Source organism: Hyperolius riggenbachi, chromosome 5 (genome assembly GCF_040937935.1).
Source record: "Hyperolius riggenbachi isolate aHypRig1 chromosome 5, aHypRig1.pri, whole genome shotgun sequence".
Taxonomy (NCBI): Eukaryota; Metazoa; Chordata; class Amphibia; order Anura; family Hyperoliidae; genus Hyperolius; species Hyperolius riggenbachi.
Window position 1 is genome coordinate 370935806 of NC_090650.1, and position 22911 is coordinate 370958716.

The 22911-nt window shown below is 45.4% G+C and overlaps 1 protein-coding gene across 3 annotated transcripts in view; it reads left to right on the forward strand.

Annotated features, from left to right (window-relative positions):
• The window catches only part of LOC137517806 (E3 ubiquitin-protein ligase RNF31-like), a 68152-nt gene extending 45493 nt beyond the window's left edge, over positions 1-22659 (forward strand). For all 3 annotated transcript variants that reach the window (XM_068234858.1, XM_068234859.1, XM_068234860.1), the window contains 8 exons: positions 1729-1818; positions 5139-5241; positions 8097-8215; positions 10062-10175; positions 17095-17152; positions 17254-17332; positions 19895-20063; positions 21766-22659. In XM_068234858.1, the coding sequence (XP_068090959.1) occupies positions 1729-1818; positions 5139-5241; positions 8097-8215; positions 10062-10175; positions 17095-17152; positions 17254-17332; positions 19895-20063; positions 21766-21807 (774 nt within the window). In that variant the 3' untranslated portion in view covers positions 21808-22659. The remainder of the gene's footprint in view (positions 1-1728; positions 1819-5138; positions 5242-8096; positions 8216-10061; positions 10176-17094; positions 17153-17253; positions 17333-19894; positions 20064-21765) is intronic.
• The last annotated feature ends 252 nt before the right edge of the window (positions 22660-22911 follow it).

Below are 22911 nucleotides of genomic sequence, written 5' to 3' on the forward strand. Positions count from 1 at the left end.
AAAAGCTGACATTACCGACCAGGGAGATAAATTACCGACTTGGCTGTAGTTACCTCCAACACATGTCAGTAAATTGTCAGCAAATGTCAATTCATAAAGCCTGCAACAAGCGGTAAGCCTGAGATAGTTACTAATGAGAGGGCTATGGAGGCTGCCATCTCTGGTGAGGCGTTAACAAGTTACTGACACCTCTGGTGAATGCAAAGTGCAGAGAGCCGAAGTCTGTTTGAGTCATCTGTGAAGAGAGCCGTCTGTGTGAGTCATTTGAGCAGGCAGGGAAAGTCTGAGCGAGTCATCTTTCTGAGTCATCTGAGTGAGTTATTTGTGCAGGCAGGGAAAGTCTGTGCGAGGCATCTGTCTGAGTCATTTGTGGAGTCATTTCTGCAGGGCAAAAGAGACAATCGCCACACTGCTCTACTCTACCGCTCAATGGGCTGCGGTAATTTACCGACCTTCAAAGGCAGCTGGGGAAATCTTTATGAATTAGCACACAGACCGGGAGAATACCGAGTGCGGTATTTTCCCGACAAGATTTTTTTTTTTTATTGCACTGCTTTTTATGAATCGAGGCCATATAGACTCATATCTTTGCTACTAATGATCTATTTCCTAGCTGTACTACACATACAATACATTATCTCATAAGTTTATTTTCACTTCAGATTCCCTTTAGCCCTAAGCACCCCCTATTAACTGCCCCCTCCCCGTGTTTGTTATGGAAACTGCACCCTTCACACCAAGCACTGGCTACAAGTCTAACCTTCAAGCACTGTCTGTATCAGCCACTGACATGCTTAGACTTCAAGGTGGTACTTCAGGGAGACAGGATTCTTTAATTTCTAGTTAGGACATTCAGAAATACAGCTTATACATTTCAGATATAAATAAAGGAAAACTGTCAAATATTATTTACAGGCATAAAAAAAATTAAAAAAAACACTTGGGACGGTATAAAATTAAAAAAGGAATTAAAAGTGAAGAATGCCTATGTGCCAGTCTACCTGGCCTTAGTTTAGTTTAGAAATCACATCACAGGGAGCTTAAAGTGAACATGAAGTGAGGAAACTCTCTTCAGGTTAGATACTCACCTACGTAGAGGAAAGGCTCTACATACCATAGAGCCTTCCTGGTCTATCCCGTAGCTCATGCTCCATCCCCTGTTGAAGTTGTTTGACCCGCTAAGTTGAATACCTCTTCGGCAATTCTCGGGCAACCTTCAGTACTTGCATGCCTGGGTACTTCTGAATACAAGTGAATCCATACAATAGAGATTTTCCTCACATCAGGTTTAATTTAAGTCCAACTATTGCTTTAAGTGTCCCTGGGCTCTCACGGGTAACCCTCTGAGTAATTCATTAAGCAGTTATGTAGGTATTAGGAAAGGTACTTTAGATGGCCATGTAGTATCTTTGATCCTGCATTTTCTCTCAATCAAATGGTCTACCAACTTTGCTATCAATTAGCTTACCAATTTAGTCAGATTTACGGGTTGAATCGCTAAATTTCAACAAGTCTGATCAGATTTCCGATCATTTTTCTGATCGATTCTTAGTCTAAGCACTCCTCCTCAGGACTCAGTGGGAGGAGCCTGTACTGGAGAAGCACACTTCTGCCTACAGCCCAGTTTTGTACTTCAAATACTCAACTGCACTGACCAAGATTGACTGCATAATGCATTTTATACAGTTATACAGTCATATATTTTTCAATGTGTCTGTTTCCCTTTAGTGCCCATTTGGAGTTTTACACGAGGGAGACACACAAGAGGTGGAGTGTCCAAAATGCAACAAAATCACTTGTTTCAACTGCAAGCAGCAAGTAAGTGCGAAGGCTTAATAGCTATAAACTGTCAGCCGGTCCTGGCAGATGGATGTGGATGAAATCTTGGTGCCAGATACCACCAGAAACCATCTTAGATCTTGTGGAGTCTATTCTTTAATAGTTCAGATCTGTTTTGGTAAATCTACATAGTAGGCAGGTAGTTATAGGCCTCTTTCACACTGTGGCGTTGTGTTGCTCTCCCTCGCCATTCCCCCGCTGCAGTAGCCATCAATCTCAATGAGAATGGTCACAGCACCCGCCACCCGCGTTGCAACACGATGTGACAGAAGTGATTCTGTGCTGCAGTACATTGCCGAATGGTACGAATGGTGCGGCTCAGCACGAGATTGCACTGGAGTCCATTGCACTGCAACAATCTTTATAGATAGGTGTGTTCATAGAAGCAAGCACATGGGCTTGATTCACAAAGCCGTGCTAAAGCATAGCACAACCGTGGTATGCGTTTAGCATGCAATGTGACGCGCATGATGGTTTGTGTTCATAAGGGTTTACGTGCGAGCGCTAACAAAGGTTGTCTTTGCCACGTTAGTGCGCAAACTTTTACGTGCATCACATTGCGTGCTATGGTCGTGCTATGCTTTAGCATGGGTTTGTGAATCAAGCCCCCTGTCTGGAAGTGCGCATGTGACTAAATGGACTGACCCAAGTGACATCATATGTCACTTGTGTACACTTTCGGGGGCCGGGGGCTATCTGCCGCAGTGACAAATCTGCATGCAATGGTGCAAATTGCACCACACCTTGGGCTTGATTCACTAAGACAAATAGCACGCCTTATCAAAGCTAGCACGCCTTATCAGAGTAGCATAGCGAGCGCTACGAACCCGCAGGGGCTCATGACAGGACAAGTGGAGCTCTCGTCATTGCCAATTAGCAGGCATAAGTTCGCTATGCTACTCTGATAAGGCGTATTAACTTTGATAAGGCATGCTATTTGTCTTAGTGAATCAAGCCCCATGTACCCAACTATCCTTAATGTTTTAGACAGCAGGGAGAGGTGGCAGCACTTCCCAAAACAGGCTGCATCTGAATGACTAACAGCATAGGGAAAAGCCTAATTATAGGTAGGAGTTACATCTTGCATTAAAAAAAGATGCACCAAACTAATACTACTGGTAGGGCGTTAGCTTCCAGGACAGTTTGCATGCAGAGTGTTCTGTACTGGACCCTTCTACCACGATGAGGCCATCCTTCTGGAAAGGAACCTAACCTCTAACTAATTACCAAACAAGCATAGTGTGAACCTGGGAGCAGCTGGCCATAAAATGGTTTAAATATATTTCTTAAAACAATCCCCTGTAGCCTTAAAAGCAGGCCCGGCCCTAAACTTTTTGCCGCCTGAAGCAAGCTTTAAAGAAATCGCCGCCCCCCCCCCCCAAGCCGTGGGTGTGAGGGGCCGCCCGAGCTGGAGGGGTTAGTGGGCAAGAAGGGGGTATTGGGCATAAAGGGGGGGGGGTCAGACGCCCCCTCCCTAGCCTGGGTCCCCCCGTTCTCCGCTCCCCTCCAGCTTTACGCCGCAGGAAGTGACGTCAGTGGAGCGCACGCTGTAACGAGGAAGAGGTGAGTGATCCCCGCCCGTTGCCTCTTATAGCTGCAGCCAGTGACGCAACTTTTTAAAGCTGGAGGGGAGCGGAGGACGGGGGACCCAGGCGAGGGAGGTAGGGGTCCGACCCCCCTCCCCGCCGCTAGGCCCAATACCCCTTTCCTGCCTGCTATCCCCTCCAGCTCGGGCGGCCCCCACACCCATGGACGGGCGGGTGCCGCCCCCCCCAAAGTGCCGCCTGAGGCAAATGTTTCACTCCGCCTCATGGGCGGGCCGGCCCTGCTTAAAAGACAACTGTAATGAGAGGGCTATGGAGGCTGCCATATTTATTTCCTTTTAAAAAATACCAGTTGCCTGGCAGCCCTGCTGATCCTCAGCCTCTAATCCTTTTAGCCATAGACCCTAAACAAGCATGCATCAGATCAGTTGTTTCTGACATTATTGTTAGATCTGACTGCATGCATGCTTGTTTCTGGTGTAATTCAGACACTACTGCAGCCAATTAGATCAGCAGGGCTGCCAAGCAACTGGTGTTGTTTAAAAAAATTAAAAATATGGCAGCCTCCATAGTCTCACTTCAGTTGTCCTTTAATGTTTTGCCTGTTCAGTGTTGATTCTGGCAATAAACTACAGATATGGCAATTGTGTAATATATTATTTTCACAGAAGGGCCAGGGGCATAGGGGCCACGGTCGCAGCAGTCACCTGTGTGACCGGGCCCAGGCCCGAGGGGCCCGATCCTCCTCCCCACCTGCTGCCGCTGAGGGAGTCAGATACTCACTTCTCCACGATCCAAGCGCTGCAGCTACAAACTTCCTCCTGTTCTTGTGTTCCATCTCACACAGGGGCGTAGCAATAGGGGTTGCAGAGGTAGCGACCGCATGGGCCAGAGAAGCCCTGAAGGGCCCTCCCTCAACTTCAGTATTAGCTCTCTATTAGTCCTGTGCTCATAATAATCATTTCTATAGACACTTTGAATAGTGGTAATCATTAACAAACTGTTCCCCATTCCCTTCTTGCTCCTCTGACACTGTGGTTGTCCTTGGCAGGTTTTGGTGCGCCATATAAATTGTTATGTATAGAGTGCCTGTTCCTGACTATCCATCCTCAGTCATCTAATCCTGGCTATCTATACTGGGGTACCTATTCCTGACTAGTGTCTATACTGAGGCATCTAATCATGACTACCTGTACTGAGGTACCTATTCCTGACTATCTATACTGATGCATCTAATCCTAGCTATCTATACTGAGGTACCTATTCCTGACTGTACTGAGGCATCTAATTCTAGCTATCTATACTGAGATACCTATTCCTGACTGTACTGAGGCATCTAATCCTAGCTATCTATACTGAGGTACCTATTCCTGACTGTACTGAGGCATCTAATTCTAGCTATCTATACTGAGATACCTATTCCTGACTGTACTGAGGCATCTAATCCTAGCTATCTATACTGAGGTACCTATTCCTGACTGTACTGAGGCATCTAATTCTAGCTATCTATACTGAGATACCTATTCCTGACTGTACTGAGGCATCTAATCCTAGCTATCTATACTGAGGTACCTATTCATGACTATTTATACTGAGGTACCTATTCTTGGCTACCTATAATGGAGGCACCTACTCCTGGCTACTTAATGTAGAGTTGGGGGGGGGGGGGGTCCAATTTCCGCACTGGGGCCCTGAAGTTTGTAGTTACGCCACTCCACTGAGAAGGGCAATCATCTTTTACTTTGTATCACACAGTGGGAAGACATACATGAAACACTGAGCTGTGAAGAATTTAGACTGTGGAAGCAGAGACATGAGGATGAGCAGCTGGATGTATATCTGTCCAAGAATGGCATAGGTAATGTCATCACAAAAATCAAGCTTAGCATTTGCTATAGATTAATCACATTCAGCCGAAAAAACTGTAATGTCTACATAATCATTAAGATAGATTTGTACTGTCATATGCTGCATCAGAGCAGTTAATAAAAGCGCGGTTGAAAATGGGCACAAGTTAAATAGTGGGCGTCGGGCCACCCGCTACGCTATTTAGTGGGCAGCTCCGATTAAATTGGTATTTAATGTTTTATTGTTAGTGGGCGGTTCCAATTAAATTGTTATTTAGCGGTTATTAGTCACCGGGGGTCTTAGGGTAAGGCAGCACCAGATGAGGGGTGGTTAGGGTTAGGCATCGCTAGGGGGGTCTTAGTATTAGGTACCACCAGGGGGGTCTTAGGGTTAGGAACCACCAGGGCGGTCTTAGGATTAGGCATCACCAGGAGGGTCTTCGGGTTAAGCACCACTGGGGAGGGTTCTGTGTGAGAGTAGGGAGAGATTAGGTTATAGTGAAATATAGGCAAATATTGCCAATATTTCAAAATATGAATCAGGTTGTAGAATATAGGTAAATCTACCAATATTTTACTACCGCAATTAAATTGTTATTTATCATTTGAGCCTAAATTAGCGTGTAACTTTTTTAAATGTATGCTGCTGCATGTGTAACTATGATGTCAGTGCATATAGTGTGCTGTGTACCTAGGCAGAGTGAACACAGCCCAAAGCTATTGTTCTTGCCCCCTCTCCACCCCCTCCACTGTGCACCACACATCATACCTCCACCTTCCTCCCACCATAGTGACAGTGCAGGCTAGCAACGTGTCTGTACAGCCTCGGCCATGAACTGTTGCCTGAGGGATCAAGTTCCTTGGGTGTACTGTGGGGTGACAGAAGTCTCATGCGTGTACGAGGCTTACCCGTGGCTTCCTCCAGCCACATGAGCACCGATGTGTCCCTCGCCGTCCTTCTGAGTACCTCCGTTCTCCTGTTATCGGTCTCAGTTGCACCAGCCGGCCCCTCTGCGCATGTGCAGAAGAGCGAACTGGCGTGTCTGAGCCAGATTACCAGGACTGATACCAGGAGAACGGAAGCATTCGGGAGGACGGCATGGAGCACATTGGTGCTCATGGAGCAGGAGGAAGCCCCGGGTAAGTATAAAATCTTTTTATTTGACCATCTCAGGTACACTTTAAGTTTCCCTGTGGTCAGGAATGTACTTGAATCCTAAGCACTCTCCACATAAATCAGCAATGCAGAATATAAAGCAGTTCCCAACCTTTTTTGCTCGAAGAATAGCATTCCTGCAAAACCATAGGGGCACTTTATTTCCATTATTAGTATCCAGCACCAGCAGCCACTATATACAAGTGTGCAATTATTTTCTATACATTGGTATACCACCACCGACACAAAATTATGTAGCCCAATGCATCCTCACAAAGAGGTATATTTTTAAAGAAAAAACGTAACCAAGAATTGAACTTCATCCCAATCAGTAGCTCAAATAGATCCTGAGGGGGCAATGTATGGCTGCTATTGTGGTGAAACCCCGCCCACAGTGTGATGTCAGCACCTTATCACACTGTGGGAGCCTTGTTGCATTGTGGGAAATAACAGCTGTTTCCAACTGCCAAAAAAGCAATAAACATCTCCTTCCAGTGACATCACCTGCCAGCAGTAAAAATTTCACCATGTGATAATTGTCAGAATATAAATCAGGGAGAGGAAATATTTTACAATGAGCAAACACTGACCAAATAATTTATACAGAATCTTTGTAAAATTAAGGTAAGCACTTTTTTTTAATTACATAATTTTCACTGGAGTTCCTCTTTAGGGGGGTAGTTGTGTGTGGGGGGTACATTTTAAATTCAGGTTTACTTTACTTACATTTTATGATTTTAATACTTATAGTTGGTCAGTAATGCTGCATACACACTTGAGATAAAAGTCTTTGGAAAAGGCAAGATCACAGACACATTTTACCCCATTCCATGTAGTATGAGAGCCATACCTACACAGTCTATTCTATGGAGCTGCACTCCCCATCAGATAAAATCTTTGCAGGATGCTGCACACAAAGATGCCCGTACACATTCAAAAGATCATTATCTGCAAAAGATCTGTTCCTGCAAAAGATCCATTCCTGCAAAATGCATTTGTAGTCTATGAGATCTGCAGATTATCATACACACCTTGTTTAACTGGCAATCATCTGCAGATCAGATCCACCAGGATGGATTTTCAGATCTGCAGATGATTGCGAGATATGCAGATGAAGTCTGTTAAACAAGGTGTGTATGAGGATCTGCAGATCTCATAGACTATGAATGCATTTTGCAGGAATGGATCTTTTGCAGGAAGAGATCTTTTGCAGATAATGATCTTTTGAATGTGTACAGCATCTTTGTCTGCAGCATCTTGCAAAGATTTTAGCTGATGGGGAATGCAGCTCCATAAAATAGACTGTGTAGAGTATGGCTCTCATACTACATGGAATGGGGTAAAATTGGTCTGTGATCTTGCCTTTTCCAAAGACTTTTATCTCAAGTGTGTATGCAGCATAAAGGCCCATACACACGTCGGATTTTTGTGAACGACCCGTCGTTTGAACGTTCCGTCGTTCACACGTCAAATCCGACGTGTGTACAGACTATCGTTCGGGTGATAAGACTGGTTTGGAAACCAGTCTTATCACGCGAACGATAGTCCGTACACACGTCGGATTCCGCGTGCGAACGACTGAACGACGGGACGTTCAAACGACCCGTCGTTCTGAAAAATCCGATGTGTGTATGGGCCTTAAGACTTGTGAATTGTCATTGGTGCATGATAATCACTTATTGCCTGTCTAAATGTTTTCCTTCTATACAGAATGTCCTTCCTGTAAGTTTCGGTTTGACCTGTGGAAAGGTGGATGCTTACACTTCAAGTGCACACAGTGCCAGCATTCCTTCTGTGGCGGCTGCAAGCAGCCTTTCTGTCAGGGCCCGGTAAGTTCCATCATTCATGGTGTTAATAAGAAAGGGTCATTATACCAAAGATAAAACAAGCCACCACTGGATCTGCTTTATGTTTGTATTCCAAAACGTTTGAAGGCCAGACACCACCAATGCAAACTCTGCTGTTCAGAATGTTCTTCATGGCCACTGAAACCCACTCAGCCAATTACACCTGGTGACATAAAGTGATAGGAAACACAGAGCAACTGGGTTAATTCCTGAGATCCCATAAATAAATGAAATGTGTCACAGATTTTCTAGTACTGCCCGTTTTGTTTCAAACACTGTATGCAAATGTCGGAACATTGTGCGAAGGGCTGCGGGATCTCGTAAAAGTCTACCCAAGCCGAAGCGTAGGTACAAAATGAGATACTTACCTAAAGAGAGGGAAGCCTCAGGATCCTATTGAGGCGTTCCTCAGTTCTCTGATGTCCCCCATCACTGAGCGCGGCTCCCTGGAAGATTAGCAACAAGACATTGTCTTGGCCGCATGTGTCCTCGCTCCCGCTTCCAAAGCCCCAGATAAGGTCAACTCTTTTTTCCCCCTTAGAGTACTCCTTTAAGCAACAGAGAAAAGCCTTTCTGGGAACAGCCCTTTCCCAGCTGGTGTCTGAGATTCCTTGCGTCTAAATGTGAAGACTGAAGAATGGCTTTCCCTTTGGCATTTAGTTCCTGTATTAAAGGACAACTGAAGTGAGAGGGATATGGAGGATGCCATGTAGATATGGCTAACACATTCAGATTACATTGGGTCCAATCAGTTTTCTCCTAGGTGATATTATCAATAAAATGCCTTTGAGGCCAGGGACCTATTACAAATCGCAATCGCTAGCGCTTTGTGTAAGCATTTTGTAAACTATTTGAGGTGCGTTTTCTGTCAATTTAGGTATTGTATTGAACCCAAATGCTCATAAAATACTGCATACCCCGCGATTGTGATTAGCCCTAATTGCAATTGCTCCAGTGGGCTCAACACCATAGACATTACATTAGCTTAGGCCTCTTTCACATTAGCCTATTCAACGCGTGCAGGAGAACGGCTCCTGCACGACGTTGAATAGGCTGCGGCGTGACCTCGGGAATGTGCGGTGCGACGCTGAGTAGCGGAGGTAGTAATTAATTAAGCCGACAGGGAAACGCCGATTCCCAATGTTAAAGTGCTCCCAGGTGCGTCGTACCGCAATGCATCGAAACACAGGGTCGGGTGTGAAAGGTAAAATGAAAGTCTATGGACTTTCATTTTACCTTGGTCAACGCAAACTATCATAGTTGCGTTGAAACGCTGAAAACGAGCTGTAGTGTAAAAGGGGCCTTAGTGTTTTAGAAAGCACCGGCAATAGGCATAGCTCCAAAAATGCTCAAAAAGCACTCTAGTGGGTCCCAAACGCTACCTATTCTGTCAATAGCATGCCATCCAAATCGTATGCCGGTGTGATTCTTTAACTGATGGGTTTAAATGGGTATTTTCAGGCTGGCAAGGCTTGACAACAATTCATGGGGACCCGCAGCAAAACTTTTATGGTGTCCACCAGTGTTAACACCTCTTTCCTCGCCTCTCCTTGGTGCCCTTCATGGCCCATCTCACAAGGGTCAGAAAACAGATGTGGCCATCATGATCTTCACACCCATAACAAATGTAGCCAAAAACACTTGATCTGAAGTATAGTCCCCTTTTCCATTGTATATCTCTCTTTCCTGGCACTTGGGCATTTTCCTTACTCTCATTCTGTGTATATCCTACAATATAAACCTTCTTCTGTGTAGAGAGCTGCACACTTTGCTATTTTATTATGAATACTGACCACTCATAGCTTTACGTGTTGCTGTTGTCTGGCAGGAGTGTGACTTCTCTGAGGAATGCCATGGAAAGGGGTTACATTCTCATCACACACGTGATTGTTTCTATTACCTGAGAGACTGGGACACCGAGAGACTTCAGCAACTCCTGCAGGTAAAACCGTAATATAATGTAATGTGTATGAGACCATTCTGTGAACTAATTTGCTCATTTATAAAACGCCAACAGATTTCTCAGTGCTTATATGAATCATACTGAATTATTCCTATCAGTATCAGATTTATTCACTTAGTACGAAGGATTCATACTCATAAATGTTAATAACAAAGACAGGCTCAGTAACTGTGCAAGTTGGCAGGCAGTGGAGGAAAAAAGTGCAACACAAGGGGGTAATTATACATGGCACATAGACACACGTATACAGGTGGAAAGGCCTTTGGAGTTGGTGTGTGTGTGTTAGTTAAGAGAGTTGAGAACTTGGACAGTCCTTGTAGCTATGAACCTGTAGCGATGCCCAATGGGAGAAGATTGAGGTAACCAGGGGCGTTTCTAGGGTCCCTGGGGGTCAGTGGCACCTGTGGGCACCAGGAGGGGAGGTACATGCGGCAAAAAATGGGCGTGGCCATGCGGTGAGTGGGCGTGGCCATGGGTGGGGCCAAATGTACATGAACTTAGCAGCGGTGTAAGCTACGGATAACGGGCCTGCCCATCGAAATATTGGACGGAGCCCCCTGTCCTTTATTTCGATCATTTACAATCAGTATAGGCATAGATCAAAGATGTATACGCACATACAATTTTGATTGGTCAATCACTGACCCCCAATTTCCCACCCCCGTGCAGTAAGTGGGCCAACAGACAATGAATTTTATGAACAGAGCTAAAATTGGCTAATCAAAATTGTATGTGTGTACCAGGCTTTACAGCTAATACTGTACATACTGAAAGTAGCAGGGATCAGCATACAATACAGCTGGTTTACAATCAATAAAGGCACAGAGTAACACCTTACACTGTACACACTGGAGGTAAATCAGCACACAGTGCAAGCACTAGAGAACAGCGTATACTGTACATACTGTAGGCAGCAGAATTCAGCACACTGCAGCTAGCGTGCCAAAAATATGACGATCACGTTGTGTGGCGTGCTTATCGCGCCGCACCAAAAAATGGGTGGGCCATGGACCAGAATATAGGTGTGGTAACGGGTGGAGACAAATTTACATGAACCTAGCAATGGTGGGACATCAGATTAAGCTTTTGGAGGCCGAGTGCCCAAACTGCAATCCAAAAGTCACTTACCGGTATCTATCGCAAAGTGGCAACAGCAATTTAAACTAAATACTGTACAAACGTTTTAACTCATACATGAACATTATGGAAAATCCAAGTTGAAAATAAACTGTGAAGATAAACAATTTCATCCATCCTACTCCTGAAAAATGTATTCAATTTTTTAGAACCTCCCAGTTTTATTTTCTGTTTTAAAACGCTAAAAAAGTAGGTTTAATGCTATTGTCTCATATGATAAGGATTCAGCTTTTCCCATAGTCTCGCAGTTAGCAATCATGTGACCCCCAACAAGACATATTCAGCAATCATGAGGCCCCCAACAAATCAGGAGGCCCCCAACAAGACAAATTCAGCAATCATGAGGCCTCCAACAAATCATGAGGCCCCCAACAAGACAAATTCAGCAATCATGAGGCCCCCAACAAGACAAATTCAGCAATCATGAGGCCCCCAACAAATCATGAGGCCCCCAACAAGACAAATTCAGCAATCATGAGGCCCCCAACAAATCATAAGGCTCCCAACAAGACACATTCAGCAGTCATGAGGCACATAAATAGACAGCATTTCACATAAATAGGCAGAATGCCCCCTTAATATGGTAGCCCCCCCAAGTTAGGTAGTGAGTGACAGGGACCCCCAGGTTAGCTAGTGAGTGACAGGCGCCTCCAGTTAGGTAGTGAGTGACAGGGACCCCGATAGTGAGTGACAGGGAGCATCTTTAGGTAGTGAGTGAGTGCCAGGGAGCCCCTTTAGGCAGTGAGTGAGTGCCAGGAAGCCCCTTTAGGCAGTGAGTGAGTGCCAGGAAGCCCCTTTAGGCAGTGAGTGAGTGCCAGGAAGCCCCTTTAGGCAGTGAGTGAGTGCCAGGGAGCCCCTTTAGGCAGTGAGTGAGTGCCAGGGAGCCCCTTTAGGCAGTGAGTGAGTGACAGGAAGCCCCTTTAGGCAGTAAGTGAGTGACAGGAAGCCCCTTTAGGCAGTGAGTGAGTGACAGGGAGCCCCTTTAGGCAGTGAGTGAGTGACAGGGAGCCCCTTTAGGCAGTGAGTGAGTGACAGGGAGCCCCTTTAGGCAGTGAGTGAGTGACAGGGAGCCCCTTTAGGCAGTGAGTGAGTGACAGGGAGCCCCTTTAGGGAGTGAGTGAGTGACAGGGAGCCCCTTTAGGGAGTGAGTGAGTGACAGGGAGCCCCTTTAGGGAGTGAGTGAGTGACAGGGAGGCCCTTTAGGGAGTGAGTGAGTGCCAGGGAGCCCCTTTAGTGAGTGAGTGCGTGCCAGGGAGCCCCTTTAGTGAGTGAGTGCGTGCCAGGGAGCCCCTTTAGGGAGTGGGTGCGTGCCAGGGAGCCCCTTTAGGGAGTGGGTGCGTGCCAGGGGAGCCCCTTTAGGGAGTGAGTGAGTGCCAGGGGAGCCCCTTTAGGGAGTGAGTGAGTGCCAGGGGAGCCCCTTTAGGGAGTGAGTGAGTGCCAGGGGAGCCCCTTTAGGGAGTGAGTGAGTGCCAGGGAGCCCCTTTAGGGAGTGAGTGAGTGACAGGGAGCCCCTTTAGGGAGTGAGTGAGTGACAGGGAGCCCCTTTAGGGAGTGAGTGAGTGACAGGAAGCCCCTTTAGGGAGTGAGTGAGTGACAGGGAGCCCCTTTAGGGAGTGAGTGAGTGCCAGGGAGCCCCTTTAGGGAGTGAGTGAGTGCCAGGGAGCCCCTTTAGGGAGTGAGTGCGTGCCAGGGAGCCCCTTTAGGGAGTGAGTGAGTGACAGGGAGCCCCTTTAGGGAGTGAGTGAGTGACAGGGAGCCCCTTTAGGGAGTGAGTGAGTGCCAGGGAGCCCCTTTAGGGAGTGAGTGAGTGCCAGGGAGCCCCTTTAGGGAGTGAGTGCGTGCCAGGGAGCCCCTTTAGGGAGTGAGTGAGTGACAGGGAGCCCCTTTAGGGAGTGAGTGAGTGACAGGGAGCCCCTTTAGGGAGTGAGTGAGTGCCAGGGAGCCCCTTTAGGGAGTGAGTGAGTGCCAGGGAGCCCCTTTAGGGAGTGAGTGAGTGCCAGGGAGCCCCTTTAGGGAGTGAGTGAGTGCCAGGGAGCCCCTTTAGGGAGTGAGTGAGTGCCAGGGAGCCCCTTTAGGGAGTGAGTGAGTGCCAGGGAGCCCCTTTAGGGAGTGAGTGAGTGACAGGGAGCCCCTTTAGTGAGTGAGTGCGTGCGTGCCAGGGAGCCCCTTTAGGGAGTGAGTGCGTGCCAGGGAGCCCCTTTAGGGAGTGAGTGCGTGCCAGGGAGCCCCTTTAGGGAGTGAGTGAGTGACGGAGGCCCCTTTAGGGAGTGGGTGCGTGCCAGGGGAGCCCCTTTAGGGAGTGAGTGCCAGGGAGCCCCTTTAGGGAGTGAGTGCGTGCCAGGGAGCCCCTTTAGGGAGTGAGTGAGTGAGTGACAGGGAGCCCCTTTAGGGAGTGAGTGCGTGCCAGGGAGCCCCTTTAGGGAGTGAGTGCGTGCCAGGGAGCCCCTTTAGTGAGTAAGTGAGTGAGTGAGTGACAGGGAGGCCCCCTCTCTAGCCGCCGCCGCGGCGCTAGTCTACTTTAGGGGACCCACCGCAAATCCCCATAGAGAATTTGAGCTGTGCTGAAAACGGAAAGAATTTCCGCTTTCAGCTCGTTGAAAACCCTACAAGTCATATATCTATAGAAAGCTGAGATTCTGCTCTAACGAAGGATGCCACATTTGGTGAGCAAAACCTGAAGCTCACCGCGTAAGAGGCGCCAAACGGCCATGATCGCGGCTCCGTCGGCCATCTACACACAAACACACAGCTGTATTGTTGTTTGTAAACACAGGTGAGGTTAACCCTTCACCACCCCAGCAGCTGGCAGCTATAGTGATCAGTGAGGACAGCTTACACCACGGCCTTTGAGATGATCCACGACACCATGTTGCTGGCTGGCAGAGGTGCCCTCCTGGCACGCCGGATCCCGTCACGGGTGGTGATGATGATGATGATGATGATGCTGTCTGGTGGGGTATGCCCGGTCCCGGGGAACTATCATATGTCACGGACCCACTCGCCAATTCTCCGGCTTAAAGAAAAAAAAAAAAAATTCTGCCACGCCCCCAGCTAACAATCCCTCCAATGAGGAGGGAGAAAAATATCAGCAGCACAGAACTAAGATGGCCGACGGAGCCGTGATTGCGGCCGTTCGGCGCCTGCTACGTGGTGAGTTTCAACTTTTGCTCACCGAAAGTGGCATCATTTGTTAGAGCAGAGTCTCAGCTTTCTATAGATATATGACTTGTAGGGTTTTCAACGAGCTGAAAGCGGAAATTCTTTCCGTTTTCAGCACAGCTCAAATTCTCTATGGGGATTTGCGGTGGGTCCCCTAAAGTAGACTAGCGCCGCCGCCGCTCCCCCCCCTACCTCTCAGCAGACCTCAGGATCAGCGGCGACCCGACCAGATGTACGAGCGGGCGCTGGACGCACCCGCTCGATATGCGGAAGTGATGTCACTTCCGCATATCAGTGCGGGCGCTGGGTCCTAGCGCCCGCACGATTGGTCGCCGGCTCGCCGCCTGATCCTGAGGTCTGAGACGCGGCGGCGGCGGCTGGAGGGAGCCGCTGACAGAGGGGGCAGCGGCGGCCGGGAGATCCGTGGCACCCCAGGAAAGATTGGGGGCACGTGCCCCCCTAAAACAGGGCTAGCGACGCCCCTGGAGGTAACGGCTGCTGGGCTGGGAGGAGTTAGTTACTATCCTGAGTGACCTACAACACAGTCTGGAAAAGGTTGAGTGATGGAAGCCCCGATGATCCTCTCCACGGAGTTGATGACCCTTTGTAGTTTGTACATGTTGCTCACAGAGGTACCAGCATACCATACGATGATGGAGCATAGGATTGACTTAATGGTAGCAGTGTAGAAGCTGGTCAGAAGCCCCTGCGACATGCCAATTCTTTTCAGCTTTAAGAACAGCCTTTGTTAGGCTTTTTTTCTGGATTTTGTGGGTCTTATCAGCTGACCTTATGTTTCTACAGATGGTGGTGCCCAGCAAGCAGACATTGGTTACCCTAGCAACCTCTGTGCCATCAATAAGGACCGGAGGAAGATTGGGGTGGGGAGTTTCCTTAAGTAGATTGTCAGTTCAGTGGTATTTGCCGTGTTGAGCATGAGCTTGTTGGACTTGCACCAGTTGCAGAATCTCTCAGGGTGCGTTTCCACTAGTGCGGTGGGAAATCGCCGCGGATTCTCCGCGGACGAATTCGCATGCAGGAGCGAAATCGCATGCGGTTGTATGCGAATTTTACCGCATACGATTTCGCATGGATGACGCTGTGTGCGAATTTAACCATGTCAGTGCCTGTGTGCTTTTTCATTGATTCCATGCGAAATCGTATGCGAATTCGCATGAAAATTCGCATGAAAAAACACCATGCGAATTCCCTATTAAATACATTGTATGCAAATCGCATGCGTGTGTGCGGTGTCCGAATTCGGATGACTCTGCTGAGCAGATTTTTCCTGCACAAGAAAACACTCCGTTTTCCTGACAAGTGGACACAGGCTCATTCACTTTTATTGGTTATGCGAATTTGCATGCGGGGAACGCATGCGAATTCGCGTTAGTGGAAACGCACCCTGAGTCTCTTGATGTTCTTTGATCTTGTTTATGAGGCGTAGGATGATGGTGTCGTCAGTGAATTTCATGGCTTTGACAGTTGTTCTTTCAGGTACAGTTGTTTATGTATGTGGAATATAAGCTGTAAAGGAGCTTACTTTCCTCATTTCCTACCAATATAATATTAGCACACACAGTAGAAGCAAGTTTCTAGGAAGCCACTTATCCTGCCAGTGATAGTCTTGAGTTGTGGAGGCAATTAAAGCGTTTATGGGTGCCATGTTGGCTTTTGGTGCAGTTATTTACACAAAATAGTTACTAGCACTGAAGAGAAACACATAACTTTAGCCTTTCCTCTGACAGGCCTTACTCCAACCTAACCTTCAGGCTGGATTCATACTTAGATGCATTGCATTGAGTTGCATTGTGATGCTTTGTGTTGCATGCCTTTGAAAAAAGCACGCTGCAATACAACATTGTGCTCTTGCGTTCGGAAAGCAGCCAGCCAAACGCATGTGTTCTGAAAATCAGATCAAAACGCATGCAATAAGAAAAGGTCATCAAGCAAGGACCCTAAGCTACAGAAGAACACCTGCCGCTGTATAACAATCAGAACTGCCGCTCCCAAGATGGAGTGTGAGTAACACTGATCCTCGCTGCAGGCTGCACAGAGAGCCTAGCCCGAAGGACATTGACACACACTGCCAGTGGAATGGAGCATGAGGAAAGGGAAAAACATAAGAGGACACAAGGGGGAAAGAGCAAGACATAAGGGGGACAAAGGAGGACACAGGGGAACAAAGGAGGAGACACAAGGGGAATACAGGACACAAGGGGACACAAAAGGTACAAGGGGGGACACAAAAGGTACAAGGGGGACAAATATGTACGGGGGGGGGGGGTATTGGGGAGAAGACCCAAAAGATGCCCTGGCATTATGGATGTCCCAAGTTTAGTACAGTATATTTTATTTTTTTCCCCTGGTTTTTGTCCTCTAAACCTATTTGTATCTTATGATCAGGACAGTGAATTAGCCAAAATGACCTTGAATTATTATTTAAACCATTGTATGTACAGGTTTTTATAGGTGTCATTGGCCACGGCTAGTACTAGGAGGCTTTGGTCATTCACCTAAATAAAGACATTATTTAATTTGAAGGTTTTCAATTGATATTTTATATATTTCAAGTTATTCGTCATGTTTTTGATTGTTACAGATGCATGGAATACTGTGCAACAGTGAGTTCAACACGCAGCTTACAAACACCCTGCAAAGTAAGTGTAACTCACAAAGAAGGGGGGAAAAATCCATAAATTGTTAACATTTAAAACGTATTAATCAAAAAAAAAACCCTTTGCAACGTATTCAATTTTAGGACTACAAAAGTCAGAGAAAACTATCCAAAAAAGCCAACATGATGAGATAAAAGAGAGGGAAGACGATGGTGATGCCAGGTAAGTTACAAGAGCCTGTTGGATACTCTACTCTCAGCATGCTTCCCTTGGGCGTAGCAATAGCCATAGCAGCCGTAGCAGCTGCTATGGGGTCCTGGAGCATAGGGGGTTTGCAGATGGTACTTAATGTATTCACCATTAACTTTCTTGTGTTTCTCCACCTTCTGACTTTGTCTTAATGCCCATTAACTATATGCAGTGTTGATTGGATGAGAATGTAAATTGCCCAATTAACATATCCATAGGGAAGGGGAAGATGGCATTGCTTAGAAGTGCCTACATCTGAGGGCCCCATTAAAGTTTTGCTATGGGGCCCCATGATCTCTAGCTACACCACTGATGCATACTTAGCACAGTTTTCCACTAGCTAGTTTCAAATATTAATGAAATATATTTCGACTTTATAGACAAACACAGACATCAGATTTTGAATCTTTTTAGTCCCACTTACAAGTGCAAGCATACACGCCTGCTCATACACGCACGCACGCACACACACTTCGCTCTTGTCATATTTCCCCAAAAACAAAATGGGTTAATATGCAATTTACTTTTTCTCCTGAATTTTCTCCTAGGAGAGACCGGTAATTTTTCATCTTCAATTTAAATTAACTTTTTAACACTTTGCAATAGAAAAAGTACCAAAAGATAAAAAGGTAGGTGAAAAAGTACTGTGAAAATGATTTTGAGTGTTTGCTTGCTTACTGGCAGTTTAAAAGGCATTTTATTCACGTATTAAAAAAAAAAAGTGAATTTCATTTGGCCAAGGGCCTTATATTAATTTTTGCTTCAAAAGATGCATTAGGGCTTACTTTCAGGGAATATCCTTTTTTCCATGAGCAACAATCTACATTTATGCCTAATGCACACAATGCACTTTTCCCATCAAATTGATAGTCAAATCAATTATTTCCAAAAGGTCCGATCTGATTTTGGATCGTTTTTCTGATTGATTTTTCGATCACTTCTATACAAAATCGATCAGAAAAATGATCGGAAATCACATGGGACCTGTCTCGGAAATAATCGATTCGACTGGTAATCTGATGGGAAATTGCATCGTGTACCAAGCATTAGTCTTGAACAAAATAGACATAAAATCAATATATATTAAAATATAGTCATTTCATGACATTCTGTAATATTATCATAACTTTCCAAACCCTGAACTCCATCATGAATTTTGCATTATTGCATAATGTCTTTTTTCCATGTACAATAATCTACATATACCAACAGTTAACACTTTTTGGGTCTCATTGGGTGTTTTAAGTGCATATTTTAAGGGAGTCTGCTTTCCTTGATGAAGGGTCTATCTGTCCTGTTGCATTCCATTGCCAATTGGTTTTACTTTTTTACAAATATGAATTGACTTTTTTTATGAACTGTAACTAGGGCTTATATTTGGAGTAGGGCTGTATTTCAAGTATCCTCAAAAATCCTGAAAAATCATGCTTGGGCTTATTTTGAGGGCAGGTCTTACTTTCAGGGACCAGCAGACTGGGCGATTTTACTTTTATGCTCATAGAGGTTTTGTTGGGCAGCTCGATCTTTTTCTGTAGTGTAACTGTCATTTTAACAACAGTTACATTGTATGTCAACGGTCAATTCCTCACGTTTTTCAAGTATACACAAAGTTCTCCAGTTTGAGCTCAGATTCAAGTGAGAAAGGAACCTGAACTAAAGACTCTGTCAGCACAAGCCCACAGTGAATTGATAGTTGCCTTTTTGGGCTTTCACCAAGCTGTCAGGCAATGATTAATGTTAAACCTACCAGGCACACATTGGGCACCCACACTTGGGGAATAGTCTATAGACAGGCCAGAAAGGCTATATCATTCTTAAGGTGGCCATACACGGTACAATTTTTTTTTTTCGATTAGATAATTTAGTTCGATTATTCTGTTAGATTGAATATAACGATTTTTCCAGCATGTCCGATCACATTTTTCTTGAAAAAACGGGATAATTGTTTGAATTTCTTGATCGAAATTTTTTTTTTTAAACTTTCATTCGATTCAATCATTTAGATCAAATAAACGGGATAATCGAACATTTTTATTGTACCATGTATGGCCACCATACCTGAGATAACTGGTACTAGCAGTATCTGGTCACGCTTCTGGTCTCCGGTTTCCATAAGCAAAAACAGGAATTATCTGCTAAGCTAAATGTTCAAGCTTAGACATGCTCCTCTTCTTCTTCCTTAGTTTAGTTATAGCTGTTGCTATGTAGGGGTGGAAAGCTGATGCAGTGGCACAAGTGCGTGATGGGCAGAGGCTGTACAAAGGAATCACCTGCTGCTTGGCCAAGTTGATCCGCTTGGTGGATCGCTTGCAGGGCGGCAGTTGGGGGTTACTGTACTCACACCCAGTTATTGGTTGAGGCAGTTGTTATCGGCCGCCTTAGCAGACTTTAATCAAGCGTATGTATGGAGCTTTAGGCGTGCACCAACGTTCAATACTGTAAATGCATCCTGACCTTTTCTTTGTAGCTGTTGTTTTTAATTTACTAATCTGTGTTTATGTTTCCCTACTTTATTTTTTTTTTTTTTTTTTATAGAGTGGATGAGAAAGAATTCCTGGTGAAAATCATCAATGATAACTTTCTGGACCCAGCAGATCTGTACACTCAGAATGAGATGGAAGTGGAGCTTCAGCGATGGAGTGTATCTATCCCTGGTCACCACGAAGAGGACAGCCAAGAAACATACCTGGAAAGACTTAGAATGGTAATGATGAAGTTTCACTGACTACCGACTGATAGTGATAATCAGCTAGAAATGGTGTCTTCTAACCAAGCTATATAATTTCCTCAATGTTATGTTCAAATTTGCTCCCCACCACTAATGGAAGTACATGCATGTCAAAACAATCAAAACCCGACTCCAATGCAGTGGATAAATGGCCTGAGGAATTCATCTAGATTGTACCGTTTAGGTGTGTCCTCACTCCAGGATGCATCTCTTTATTTTCCAACTCTTCATGAACCTCCCATACTTACTGTTTCACACAGAACTTATGGATTTGTTTAATTAAGAACATGTTTGCTTTAAAGAGATTCTGTAACGAAAAAAAGTTCCCCTGGGGGGTACTCGCCTCAGTAGGGGGAAGCCTCTGGACCCAATCCCTATCAGGCTTCCTCCGTCCTTCTGTGTCTCACAGCGGTCTCGCTGCAGCCCACGGAACGCACAGCCGACAATTTGTCAGGCTGTGCAAGATTTACCTTTTCTGGCTCCAGCGGGGGCACTGTTGCGCCTCTTCCCACAGAGATAGGCGAAAATAACCGATCTCCGTCGAGGCCACTCTACTGCGCAGGCGACTTGCGCCTGCGCAGTTGAGCGGCCCTACAGCGATCAGCTATTTCCGCCTATCTCAGAGCGGAAAGCCGATAGGATCCAGAGGCTTTCCCCATCCCCCATTCAATACAGATTTTCTTTAATTAAAAAAAAACAAATGTTGATCAACTGTAAACAGGGTATCCAATGGAGTTAGGGAAAACCAGAATCAGCAGTTGTTTTGGTAACTGAACTCAAACGGTACCTGAACTGACATGCGATGTGATGTGTATGTCCAGTCCCAAGCCTATATAGAACTGGGCTTTTTTCATTTTTTTCTGACTGTAAGGGTTAAGAATTCATGTATGTAAATGATTCTTTCAGTCAGACTTGAACCGGACTGTAACATAACTCTCACTGGTAACTGATTAAAAGCCATAAAACTCTTGTGTAGCATAGAAACACTTCTTAGTGCAGGGAATAGAAGTAAAACATCAATAGTTCACAATGCGAGCTGTAAAACATTAAAAGACCTCATTCAGCTGAGACAATGAAAACATTAAATTTATGTTTTTAACCTTTAAACTAGGAAATATTGTCACTCTCAGGTTTATTGACAAATAAGTGCAAAGAGCAGAGTTGAATATTAAGGCTTTGGCTACTCTATAAGATACATTTGCATACTTGATTTTGAATGGGTCTTTTCCGACATATACTGTGTGGAGCCAAACATATTATAACACATGCATTTGTATAAAATAATTGCGGTTTTTTTTTGCTTTTTGAAAGGCATGCGCTTTGCGATTTGCAAATTCATGAGTTCCCTCATAGCAATTCCATTGTTACAGTGTTCTCACTAACGCATTCGTTTTATTTTTTAATAAACGCACTGCTGCACACATTTGAGTGTGATAAACTTGAACATTTAATACCATTGATATAGCATTAAAACACAAGGGGCATCCATTCCCCGGATCAGTTTTTACACGTATTAGTTTTCCATCCATGTCGGTGTGAACCGAGCCTAACGTTGGCTCTCAGTTCTATTGCATTTCTGCATTGAGTAATGCATACATACTCTCATAAAACTATTTCAATTACAGACCACTATAGTTGTATGTTTATTTTTTGCCAGAAATGTCTGTTTGTCTTTCAGAAAATAAAGCAAGAAATACCTCTGACTGTGAATCCAGATTAAAAACGTCAACTACAGCTTGTGTGGCATGCCTAAAATGTTCTCATACTTTAACCGGATAGCGCATTGACTGAGCAGTGCATGCGCCTAACACTTGGGGGACAACAAGCGCATGTACCTAAAACCTAGAGACAACAAGCAGTACATATGCTGGACACAGAGGGGACAACAAGCAGCACAGCACATGCGTCTAACATCTGGGAGACAACAAGCAGTGTATGTGTACCAATCACCTGAGAGACAACAAGCAGTGCATGTGCCTAAAATCTGGGAGACAACAAGCAGCGCGTGTGCCAACCACCTGGGGGACAACAAGCAGGATATGTGCCAACCACCTGGGGGACAACAAGCAGAGTATGTACCCACCACCTGGGGGACAACAAGCAGAGTATGTACCAACCACCTGGGGGACAATAAGCACTACATGCACCAATCACCTGGGAGACAACAAGCAGGGTATGCGCCAACCACCTGGGGGACAATAAGCAATACATGTGCCAACCACCTAAAAGCATGGTACCTCCATCCACCAACACCAGCAAATGTCAAGATTCGCTCATGCAGTGCCAACCAAGCTAGTCAGATTTTAAAATCCGTCTGTTTCCTGTTCTGCACAACCTACAGCTGCATCAGACCTCCAAACTAGGAATATAAACCGAAAAGAGGGACGACAGTGCTATATCGATCAATGGTATTTTATCTGAAAAGGATAAATAACAAATGTTACATTTGCACTTTTTGCATTTCAGATACTATTTGTTTCTTAAAACGTAAAGCAAAAATGAAGTCATTAACAAATCAAGTAAATCTACAAAATATATGTGGATAGGTCCAGATCTGTATGGTTTCTATAATCTGCTGCTCTACTTACATTAAATAATAACCAACATGCTGCAATGTGTGTTCTTCAAGGCAATGGGCCCAGACTTCTGTATACTTTCCTCCACTGACAGGAAGCATAAAACAGTAAACACACGTACAAGAAAAAAGGGCACCTGGGAAGAAAGGGCGCAAGGGATTGCCACTGGTAGAATATTGAAAAATTAGCGATATTGTACTACTGCATTCCGATAGTAACATATTATCTCTACTCTCACACAGAACCCT